General features: G+C 44.2%; 1 protein-coding gene across 1 annotated transcript in view; it reads left to right on the forward strand.

The window, feature by feature from the left end:
• Positions 1-12,682, forward strand: part of adcy2b (adenylate cyclase 2b (brain)) — a 796,633-nt gene that overhangs the window by 142,401 nt on the left and 641,550 nt on the right. Inside the window, exon 3 of the mRNA XM_070879907.1 lies at positions 10,451-10,612. Within this exon, the coding sequence (XP_070736008.1) occupies positions 10,451-10,612 (162 nt within the window). The remainder of the gene's footprint in view (positions 1-10,450; positions 10,613-12,682) is intronic.

Here is a 12,682-nt window from a genome sequence, read left to right on the forward strand (position 1 = left end):
ATTTCACTCCTGAAAGATCTGGCTCTAATTTTTAGACTATACCCCTAATCCTACAAAACACAATTACAGTTAAAGTTATAATTCAGTCTCACAATCACTAGCATGTCGACTAAGTACATATATTTTGAGTGACAATGATGCAGACAAAGAAAACAAAAATTGTAAAGAAAGCTGAATTTTAACATCTAATCAACAAGTCATGGACTTAAAAGATTCTCCAGATCTCTTTTACTTGTATCCACCATTGTGGATAATTCTTACTAAATTTATTTCTCTCTGGCCTTCAATTGTTTTTTACTTAGATTTTAATCCCTCTGACAGGTACCAGTGTGTTTAACTCTCGGCTGATTATTTCATTGATTAGATAGTTTCTCGATGGAGTATGTGTCAATACCTGAAAAATGGTCTCACTTCCCTGAGCCACATTAACCATTTCATGTCTTGCTCTTGTCAAGTAACTGAGCATGTCGGAGGCCCGTTCTTCAGTGCAAATTCACCATGCATTCCCACATGCTAATTGCTTCATACATAACAAATCATGTCTGCACACTTACATTGGTATCTCCATATCATGCCATACAATAGAAGCCATCCTCGGGCTTTTAGGTGATCTTATTGTTTGGAGATCTTTGCTCATCTTCCACTGCATTTCTCGGGTAGTGGCCAGGCCATCAATGCAGCTTTCTTAAAAAGTTCATAGGCAAGGACACAAATGTCTCCAAGAGAAAGCTATTGATTTACTATTCTTCACTACACGTTCCTTGTTTTCACTAGAATGTTAGAAAAATTCCCACTTGGTGGTGTAATTTTCCTGTTCCTGTTTCTATATTGAATCTTAAGTCGGGCATCCCATTGTTTACTATTCATATTCATGAGCTCTGGAGGAACGTTACTGTCCAATATAATATTAAAGATAGAAAACATGGATTAAATGTTCCTACTTTGTCCAAGTTATCAACACATTTTTTTTTTAGTTCTTTATAACCAGCTATATTGTGCCTGAATCCATTTCGTCATTTGAAACTAATTACGAATGCAAACAGCAGCATTGTTGCACTGACAGGTTTTATCAATGTTCAATTATATTTCCCCACAAACTTATCTCTTGATACACAGCTATTATCGTCTTAAACTTCAGTTAGATTTTCCTTTCCCGAGTGTTTGACTTGTAGCTCTGCTTAAGAGTCCAAGGAGTTAATTTGTCAAATCATAATTTTCCTTCTGGCACATTGGAAAATATTCATTTAAAATTAAGAAACTTAAATTAATAACGTGCAATATCTTTAAAATTTCATTTCGTGATACTAAAGTTGTTTGGTGAACAAAAAAAACAAGCTGACAGAGGAAAGGGTTAACTCCTTTGCAAGTTTGTAAGAAGGCGGAGCAACTTGTTTTTTCCCCAAGTCTTTGTACCTTTAAAACTTCCTCGCTCCATTTTACACATTAGAGACACAGTGCTCGCAATTCATTTACAAGGTAACTTCCCCGCTCGAGCACTTCTGTCTCTCATTAGAGAAAACAGCATCTTAGATTGTTTCCAAACTTTTTAATTTTGTTTCTTTGAAAAAGGTTTCCAAACCCAAGATTTTCCAGTACAACCAAAATGTTTAACAAGAAAAATCACCTCAAATGTCTCCAAATTCCAAATCAAATACTGCCAATCTTTGTTTTTTAAATGTGAGAATCTCTTCTGCGGAACTAAAAACTCTCGTTATTAACTTAACTAAACACAATACAGAGCAGATAAAATTTAAACAAATCAAATTGTTATAGCAACTGTGAATCTAAGGTTAAATCTTAGGCTGAAACATAGGGATAGAAATTGCCCTCCACCAGAAACGGGGCGCACCTACCCTTTTTGAAGTGTTCTGGCCACCGCAATGGATGCAACGGCCTTTCCGGCGAAATTCAGCTCCTCTGCGTTTTTTTTCCAGCAGGGCGGAAGTGGATCATCATGGAGTTGGAAATGGGAGTGGAGCGCAGTGGCCATCACTAGTGGGGCGGAAGTGGGGGCGAGACGGAGAGTCCACAGCTCTCAGTCATCAACGCCATGCTGATGACGACATCAGTTAAAGGGGAGAGCCGCTGCGAACTCTGCAGAGTTTTCAGTGAGGTCTACTGGGCCACCAGGAAGGGTTTCAGCCGGGCCAGCGGTCTGGCACCCAAGATGGGGTGCCAGGCTGCCTGATCGAACCCGGGGGCATAATTGTCGGGTCGACCTGGCCAACCTCCTCTCCACAGAGAGTCGGCAGCCATTCCGCGCCGCCCCATGGCCACCACTTTCAGGTGGGCAGAGGCCTTATCGGAAAGGGCAATTTCGTCTCCATAATCGCTTGTTAAGCAAATATTTTGTTTTTTTCAGTTCTTCTACCAGTTTAACTTAAATATTTTCACACATTTTTAAAACTTTCAATACCAAGACAAGATTACAAAGGGTTAAACGGCTTTTACCTCTGTTTACATAGAAGTGGGTGGAACTAAAAAACAGAACTACAAACATAACAGACACTTTTTAAAAGACAGGCTTTCAGACAAAATGAGTACTGTAGCTTTTTAAATATTCATACATACTTTGTAAAAAGTCGGTAACATTCACACTGAAAACAAATAAAAACTATAGAACATTAGAAAAGAGACATGATCTTCTCTCTTCTCCTTTGTTCCATCCTAACTATTCTATCCTTGCTCTCATAAAGATAATTTTCAATTTTTGATGTTTTCTACTGAATCCTATTCTGTACTGATTACTGCCACTGAGGATCTCGATGGCCTCCTCCCCTAGTGTTTGGCATGGCTCTAACTCAATGGACTAGATTTTCCATTATTTTGGCATGCATAATGCCCACTTACCATCCATTTTAATGCTGAAATGAGGTGTAATGCCCATATATCGCCTATTTAGCCACAAAATGGAAACTAACGCCCATTTCTCGGACACTTATCGGCGAGTGTTACTTTCGCCATGTACGTAACGTTGGGAAAAAATAATACCGCCCGCCCACTTTTTTTGGGTGGAATCATCAGAATGGGCGAAACCAACGCCCATAATATCGGCCAGCATTACTTTTGGCACATTAGTAATGCCGAGATTCAATAATACCGTCCGCCCACCTTTTTTTTCCGTAAAGATCACATTTGTCGAAACTAACGCCCAGTATATCACCCAACGTCACTTTCACCACCTCGCACACATCTCGCCCACAATATCACTCAACAAAAACACCGCTCTGAAAAAGTTGAACTGTTCTGAACTAATCACAGCGGTGTGGATACCATTTTGCAAATCGCAGGTCGCTTCATTGAAAAGGAGGCTTCAACTTCGGGGGGATTTGGATTGACTCTGGAGTCCTTCTCAGGTGAAGTGACCATCTGAACAGACATCTTTTCCGACGTGAACGATTGGGTTTTACTGTAGGTGTCTTTTAGTGTGGAAATTTATTGCTTGTGAACAATCGGCATTATACTTTTATTGGAATGGGGCCAGCCATTTCTCAGCCTGCATCGATTACTACACAGATGCTGCAGAGTGCAAATGGCACAACGTCTAATGCACATCATTATGTGCCCACTCTAAGATGTGCTAAACTGAGGAGGAGGTCCCGACCATACACAACTCGCACTTACAGGGAGAAGCAGTCTTACCTCGATGTATCCGAGAACACCTGTTTTCAAAGACGGCGCTTCCACAAAGTGGTGATCAATTAAATATGCCAGCTCATCAGGGAAGATCTGCAGCCTGCCAGCGCCTTCAGGACATCACGGTCCGTCGAGGTCAAGGTCACCGCGGCACTGTTGTTCTACGCATCTGGTTCCTTTCGTGCCTCCGCGGTCGACATTTCCCCTCTGTCTCAGCATGCCACACATTGGTGCATTAGATAGGTCATTACAGAGGCTCTGTACGCGTGTAGGATGGAGTTTATCAGCTTTCCTATGACCGCGGAGACTCAGACTGACAGGGCTGGAGTATTCTATTGGATTGTTAAGTTTCCCAAGGTGCAGAGAGCAATACAGTGTATTCACATCGCCATGCGGGCACTTTCTCAGGATCCAGAGGTTTTTCGCAACAGAAAAGGATTTCTCATCGCTGAAGGTCCAACAAGTTGTCGACCACAACCAGATAATTATGGCAGTGAATGCCAAATGTCCGGGCAGTTTCAATGAGGCTCACATCCTGTGTGAGAGCGCTGTCTCTGACATGTTTACCAGTCAGCCACAAGGACAATGCTGGAAGCTTGGTGACAAACGATATGGCCTAGCCACCTGGCTGATGACCTCTCTACGTGACACCCACACCGAGGCCTAGAAACGATACAACGAGAGCCACAGAGCCACACGCAATGTGGTCCAGAAAACAATTAGTGCGCTTAAGCAGCACTTTAGACGCCTGGAGCACTCGGGAGGGGAGCTACAATACAACCCTAAGCAAGTAGCTCAATTTGTGGTCGTGTGCTCCATGCTGCACATCCTGGCTATCAGGAGGGGACAAGAATTGCCAGAAGGTACTGATGGTCCACCTCAGGAGAGAGAGGAAGAGGAAGACGAGGGGCTGGATGCTGACCATGGGCCAGACAATCAGGCTGACTATGCAATCATGCTCCCGCCCCCCCTCCAGACCGCAGGAAAGGGCCCGTGGTAGCTACATAGCTGCAAGACTCTTACGTCAGGAGCTCATAAATGAGTGATTTGCCTGAAAGAACGTTGCTGTTATTGACAAAGCTGACACACTGCTGTGTGTGTGCAACTCAGACATCAATGGTGGGCATCAACCTGGTGCCAGTTAAAGTTTAAGTTGATTCAAGTTAAGTGCAAATATACCCTTTCATGTTAAGGAATCACCAGTGTGTAACGGTCCAGCTATCTGAGACAATGCGCAACAAGGTTATGTTGAATAAAAAACATTTAATACGACCATTGGTCTGAAATCATAAGTATCAAGGGCAAAAACACCCCACCTCCACCCCATTTTTTCGAGCATTGACATCAATCAAATGGTCAACATGTTCAGCAACACAGAACACAAATGCAAACCAACAGAGTGGCCCCCTCCCCCCATACATTACAACAAATTGCATACACTGAGATGGAGATATAACAAAGCCATCACCTGCGGACATGCATCTCACTTTCCTTCCCCCCTCCCCTTCTTCTCCCCACCTCTATCCCTTCCCCTCCTCGCTCCATGCCATCTGGCCGAGGAGCTCCTTAGGCGGTGCCTCTTTGGGGGGGATGAAGGCAGAGCCGGTGTTGCATGGGTGCGGGAGCGGGAGATACTGAGGTAGGAACATGATCAGATCCAGAAGCAGAATCTTGCTCCTGCCTCTCATCTGTCGTTGGCATTGGGGGTGCGGAACCTAGGGGTGGAGTGCCATGCTCCGGGACCACTGAGAGGTCTGTGCCAGCAGTGTTCCTGGCTATTGCCTCCAGGACCTCCGTCATCCGCGAAACATATTCCGTCATGGTGCCGGAGATGCTGGCCAGCTGTCGGGATATGCCCCCCAATGCAGTTATGATCTGGTCACTTATATCTACAGTTCTCCTGCACAACTTTACCATCTCTCCGCTATCATCTGACGCTCGTGGACCGGACCTGCCGCGTCCACGAAACCTCCGCGGGGTTGGCGCTATCCTGGGGACAAATGGGGGTGCCCTGTGGCGAGGTGCTTGGGCCCGGTACCTCCAGAGCGGAGGCAGGAATGGCTGGAGGAGCACTAGATGGCCTTGGGGTGGAATGCCTTCTGGAGCCTGGCGATGCAGGCTCCTCAAAATCCGTGCTCTGATCCGTAGCGAACAGACCCAACTGATTGATGGGCGAGAATGTCTCATTATGTTTCTTAAGGACACTTTATTGCCTTCCTGGTCCCAGGCTGTCTGACTTTGAATCTCCCTAAGAGTAGTTTGTTTATTCTATTGCTCTGTGCTGGTCCTCTCTTATCAATTTAATGTCCGGGGATATTCGTCCTTGTGCTAGCGTCCTTGTGTTAGCCTGCCCTTGTCTAAGCTATTGGGCTGTGAAGTCTTTCTCTTTAGGTTTATTATCCCTTTTTGTAATTTGCAATTCCTTTGGACTTAAACCCCTACTTTTAGATTTAACTATTTCTTACACTATGCTGCACTCTCTCCAAGGCAAATATATACTTCCTAAGGTGTGTTCACGATTCTCCAGATGTGGTCAAATCAGGGCTTTGTATAGTTGCAGCATAACTTCTACCCCCTTGTATTCTAGTCCTCTAGATATAAATGCGAGCCTTTTTGATTATTTTCTGTACCTGTTCATGAAATTTATTTACCTGGACAACCAAGTCTCTTCAGGCCTCCATCATTTTAGCCTTTCACCATTTAGAAATGCTCTATCCTTTTTAGGTCCAAAGTGGATGACCTCACATTAGCTTACATTGAAATCCATTTGCCACAGTTATGCCCATTCACTTAATCTATCAATATCCCTTTGTAATTTTTTGCTTTCATCTACACTGCATACAATGCCATCTATCTTTGTGTCATCAGCAGATTTTTACGTGTCTTTCTATGCTATTGTCAATCGTGTGAATAGTTGAGTCCCCAACAAGATCCCTGTGGGACACCACTAGTCACATCCTGCAAATTAGAGTACCTACCCGTTATCCCTACTCTCTGTCTCCTGCCGCTCAGTCAATTTCCTAACCAGGTCAATAATTTGACTTCAATTCCATGGGCTTCAACCTTAGTTAACAGTCTCCTTTGTGAGACTTTTTCAAATGCCTGCTGATAGTCCATATAAATAACATCCATAGACATTCCCCTGTCCACTACTTAAGTCACCTCTTTAAAAAATTCAGTCAGGTTTGTCAGGCATGACCTACCTTTCACAAATCCATGCTGGCTCTCTCTGATCGACTGAAAATTTTCAAGGTGTTCAGTCACCCTATCCTTATTGACCCTGAAATCCTGGTCCTCTGCTTGAAGAAAATGGTAAAAAAGATGTGCACCTACCTTTTCCTGCTGCGCACACCAGTGATCCTGGTCCTGAGGCTTCCTTTCCCTGTGCATCGGAATGCGTGCACATCTGGACGTCCGTATGCTGGAGCTGAAGTCACATGGCACTGGACAGCCAATCCAGGTACAGTATTTTCTCATTCATAATAATGAGAACTCCGTAAGTAGGAGTTCTCATTATTATGATTGAGAAACACCACCCCCCGCAACACCCAAACACAGATAGAAAATAGAAAAAATATATCACATACTTAAGATTAATTTAAATTAAAGTTAATAAATGTCTTAGAAAAAATATATATTTTTCTGATTTTTTAAAAAAAGTTTTTAAATTATGGTTTAAAATAAACTTACTTTAGTGGGCAGGATTTTTAACATTAAAACATGTTTTTAAAATGTTATTTTACTATGATTTTGTATGTTTTAAAACACTTACTCTGGCTTTTATCAGGCACAAGAGTTTTCAGGGCATTCGCTGGGCAAGAAATGGGTAAATATCGCAATCTTGCCCATGTGAGTGTCCTGGCTGTGGGAATACAGAGGATCTGTCAAGCCAGAGCTTGACAGATCGGAAAAGCCGGTTTTCGGTGCATGCGCATTGCGCGCCGAAAACCAACTTTTGCGATGCCTTCCCGGGGAGGCTAGGATTTCTGCCACAATATAACTTCTGGCAATTTCCTGATACCAGATGTTAGGCTAACTGGTCTAGAATTTCCTGTGTTTCCCTCTCTCGCCATTCTTAAATTGTGGCGTGACATGCACAATTTTCCAATCTAAAGGAACCTGTCCCTGAATTAAAAGAACTTTAGAAGATTATAGTTCGGGCATCTGCAACATGCAATGTGCTCAACTACTTCCTTCAAAATCCTGGTCCTGGAAATTTGTCACTCTTTAGTGCCATTATTTTCTTCACTACTGCAATTTTGCTTAGGTGTAATTTTATTAAGTCCCTGCCCCAGATTTAGTATTAATTTCCTTCGGATTTCCGGCATGCTCTTCCTCTACTGTAAATACTGATGCAAAGTAGTTATTCAACATGTTCGCCATTTCATTATTATCATTGACTATATCACCGATATCAGTTTTTAAGGGGCCAATATTGCTCCTGACCACCTTTTACCTGATATAATTGTAAAAATGATATGTGTTGATTTTGATATCCCTTGCAAATTTCTTTTCATGCTCTCTTTTTGTAGATTTTAGTATCTATTTCATCACCCTTTATGGTTCTTTATTTTATGCCATCTCCTATCTCTTTAGTCGTCCATGGCTTTTTTTTTTCTGGCAAGTAGAGCTCTTGCCCCTCAGGGGTACAGTAGCATAGTGGTTATGTTACTGGATTGATGATTTGGAGACATGAGTTCAAATCTTGCTTTGGCAGCTGGGGAATTTAAATTGAGTTAATTAAATAAATCTGGACTAAAAAGCTAGTTTGTCATAAAACTAGTTCATCAATGGCCTTTTGAGAAGGAATCCTGCCATCCTTACCAGGTCTGGTCTAAATGTGACTTCAGATGAGTGAGTGACTAAGCGATGTGGTTGACTCTTAATTGCCCTCTGAAATGGCCTAACAAGCCACTCAGTTGCTTCAAGAAGGTGGCTTACCACCACTTTCTCGATGGATGGGCAATAAATGCTGGCCTTGCTAGCGATGTCCACATCCCGTGACTGAGTAAAAACTTAAAATATCTGCACAAAATAGAAAGACTGCAAAATTCACCACCAATTACATAATGGGAGAATATGTTTTGTGTTATATGAGTGATTATGACATGTTCCACTTACAACATTCTCACCTGCTTTAAGGTAAGAAAAGTAAACATTATTGAATGTTCTGTACCTCTAAAAAAAATTGAGAACTTTGTTATGCCATATCAGTTGAAATTTGATTATTATGCCTATGTCATGTATTATGTACACAATCTATGTACAAGTTTGTGTAAAGCAAATTGCTTCCTGATTGCAGAGACATGCCTATTGCGTGCCAAGCATAGAAGAAACATAGAAACATAGAAAATAGGTGCAGGACTAGGCCATTCGGCCTTTCGCGCCTGCACCACCATTCAATAAGATCATGGCTGATCATTCCCTCAGTACCCCTTTCCTGCTTTCTCTCCATACACCTTGATCCCTTTAGCCATAAGGGCCATATCTAACTCCCTCTTGAATATATTTAACGAACTGGCATCAACAACTCTCTGCGGTAGAGGATTCCACAGGTTCACAACTCTCTGAGTGAAGAAGTTTCTCCTCATCTCGATCCTAAATGGCTTACCTCTTATCTTTAGACTGGTTCTGGACTTCCTCAACATCGTGAACATTCTCCCTGCATCTAACCTGTCCAGTCCCGTCAGAATGTTATATGTTTCTATGAGATCCCCTCTCATTCTTCTAAACTTCAGTGAATACAGGCCCAGTCGATCCAGTCTCTCCTCATATGTCAGTCCTGCCATCCCGGGAATCAGTCTGGTGAACCTTCGCTGCACTCCCTCAATAGCAAGAATGTACTTCCTCAGATTAGGAGATCAAAACTGAATACAATATTCCAAGTGAGGCCTCACCAATTCCCTGTACAACTGCAGTAAGACCTCCCTGCTCCTACACTCAAATCCCCTTGCTATGAAGGCCAACATGCCATTTGCCTTCTTCACCGCCTGCTGTACCTGCATGCCAACTTTCAATGACTGGTGTACCATGACACCCAGGTCTCGTTGCACCTCCCCTTTTCCTAATCTGTCACCATTCAGATAATATTCTGCCTTCACGTTTTTTGCCACCAAAGTGGATAACCTCACATTTATCCACATTATACTGCATCTGCCATGCATTTGCCCACTCACCTAACCTGTCCAAGTCACCCTGCAGCCTCTTAGCATCCTCCTCACAGCTCACACCGCCACTCAGCTAAGTGTCATCTGCAAACTTGGAGATATTGCACTCATTTCCTTCATCTAAATCATTGATGTATATTGTAAATAGCTGGGGTCCCAGCACTGAGCCCTGCGGCACCCCACTAGTCACTGCCTGCCATTCTGAAAAGGACCCGTTTATCCCGACTCCCTGCTTCCTGTCTGCCAACCAGTTTTTTATCCACGTAAATACATTACCCCCAATACCATGTGCTTTAATTTTGCTCAACAATCTCTTGACAAAAAGGATGATGGTGCAAGGCAAAAGGAAATGGTAATGGGATAGATAAAGAAACAAAAGATTAGTCTAGAAGAGGTGCAAATGACAGAATCATCAATAGCTGTCATCTGAAAAAATAGGGGCGGAGGTTATGGTCTTAAATTGTTGAACTCGATATTAAGTCCCAAAGGCTGTAAAGTGCCGAATCAAAAGATGCGGTGCTGTTCCTCGAGCTTACATTGAGCTTTGTTGGAACAGTGGAGGATATCTTTAAGCTCTGAGACAGGAATGACTGATGTTTGTTTCCATTTTCTCGCCAGTATCAAAAAAACTATTCTTTTATTTCCAGGTATCCTTCTTCTTATTCATTATCTTTGTGGTCTACACCATGCTGCCCTTTCGTATGCGAGATGCTGTAGTTGCCAGCGTGCTGACATCATCCTCCCATACAATAGTGCTTAGCATCTGCCTATCAGCCACATCTGTCATTAAGGAGCATTTGGTCTGGCAGGTGAGTGTTCAGTAAGATAGTTGCAAGAGTCCAGTGTTACTAGAAGTTAAATCTGAATGCATTCACAAGCTGATTTGAAAAAAAGCAAATAAAAATGGAACTTGGTAGGAGTATGTAAAATACTGATTGTGTTATTGTGAATCGTTGTTTTTTCATTTGCGTCCTATGTACCTGCTTGGAAAACCCATGTTGCCCGTCGCATGTTTTACACAGAAAGTGTAGTTTTTCTTGTCAAACCTTTTTTGAATATGGCTTGAGTATTATGTCAGCTCAAACATAATGCAATTCAGATTTGTGTGTGCTTTAATTACTGATAGTTTGAGGTCTAATGAAAAGCACAAAGTGTGTGCAGTCAATACGTGATCGTTCCTGTCTCTGTATAAAATGTTTTGCTTCCAAGATCAAGGGGCCGGATTTGGTCGGCGGCCCCCGGGCGGCACCTACCTTTTTGCCGCTCGCTGCTGCCGGGTCCCGTCAGGTGCCACTTTCGGCTCCGTTGTGTGGGTGGCAGTGGCAGCGGCGGCAGGGAGCAGGCGGGAGCGGGAATGAGCAGCCGCTGTCATCAGTGTGTGGCCGTTGGAGGCCTCTCCACCCAGGGATCTTCGGAGGGTCTCCAATGAGCATGCGTGTGACTTCATGATTTTTGTTTTGTAGTTTTTATTTTCCGACATGTCGTCATTTCAGGGCCTTTTGAGGCTGATTGCTGTACTGCGCATGCGCATAAAGGCACATCACTTTATTCCACCTCTGAGTGTGAGAGGAGAGAGTTGGAGGTTGGAGAGGAGAGAGTTGGAGGTTGGCGAGGACAAAGTTGGGGGTTGGAGAGGACAAAGTTGGAGGTTGGAGAGGAGAGAGTTGGAGGTTGGAGAGGAGAGATTTGGAGGTTGGAGAGGAGAGAGTTGGATGTTGGAGAGGACAAAGTTGGGGGTTGGAGAGGACAAAGTTGGGGGTTGGAGAGGAGAGAATTGGAGGTTGGAGAAGAGAGAGTTGGAGGTTGGAGAGGAGAGAATTGGAGGTTGGAGAGGACAAAGTTGGGGGTTGGAGAGGACAAAGTTGGAGGTTGGAGAGGACAAAGTTGGAGGTTGGAGAGGAGAGAGTTGGAGGTTGGAGAGGAGAGAGTTGGAGGTTGGAGAGGAGAGAGTTGGAGGTTGGAGAGGACAAAGTTGGGGGTTGGAGAGGACAAAGTTGGGGGTTGGAGAGGAGAGAGCTGGAGGTTGGAGAGGAGAGATTTGGAGGTTGGAGAAGAGAGAGTTGGAGGTTGGAGAGGACAAAGTTGGAGGTTGGAGAGGAGAGAGTTGGAGGTTGGAGAGGAGAGAGCTGGAGGTTGGAGAGGAGAGAGCTGGAGGTTGGAGAGGAGAGAGTTGGAGGTTGGAGAGGAGAGAGCTGGAGGTTGGAGAGGAGAGAGTTGGAGGTTGGAGAGGAGAGAGTTGGAGGTTGGAGAGGACAAAGTTGGAGGTTGGAGAGGAGAGAGTTGGAGGTTGGAGAGGAGAGAGCTGGAGGTTGGAGAGGACAAAGTTGGAGGTTGGAGAGGAGAGAGTTGGAGGTTGGAGAGGAGAGAGCTGAAGGTTGGAGAGGAGAGAGCTGGAGGTTGGAGAGGAGAGAGTTGGAGGTTGGAGAGGAGAGAGTTGGAGGTTGGAGAGGAGAGAGTTGGAGGTTGGAGAGGAGAGAGTTGGAGGTTGGAGAGGAGAGAGTTGGAGGTTGGAGAGGAGAGAGCTGGAGGTTGGAGAGGAGAGAGCTGGAGGTTGGAGAGGAGAGAGTTGGAGGTTGGAGAGGAGAGAGTTGGAGGTTGGAGAGGAGAGAGTTGGAGGTTGGAGAGGAGAGAGTTGGAGGTTGGAGAAGAGAGAGTTGGAGGTTGGAGAGGAGAGAATTGGAGGTTGGAGAGGACAAAGTTGGAGGTTGGAGAGGAGAGAGTTGGAGGTTGGAGAGGAGAGAGTTGGAGGTTGGAGAGGAGAGAGTTGGAGGTTGGAGAGGAGAGAGTTGGAGGTTGGAGAAGAGAGAGTTGGAGGTTGGAGAGGACAAAGTTGGAGGTTGGAGAGGAGAGAGTTGGAGGTTGGAGAGGACAGAGTTGGA

This window comes from Pristiophorus japonicus, chromosome 5, assembly GCF_044704955.1.
Source record: "Pristiophorus japonicus isolate sPriJap1 chromosome 5, sPriJap1.hap1, whole genome shotgun sequence".
Classification (NCBI taxonomy): Eukaryota; Metazoa; Chordata; class Chondrichthyes; family Pristiophoridae; genus Pristiophorus; species Pristiophorus japonicus.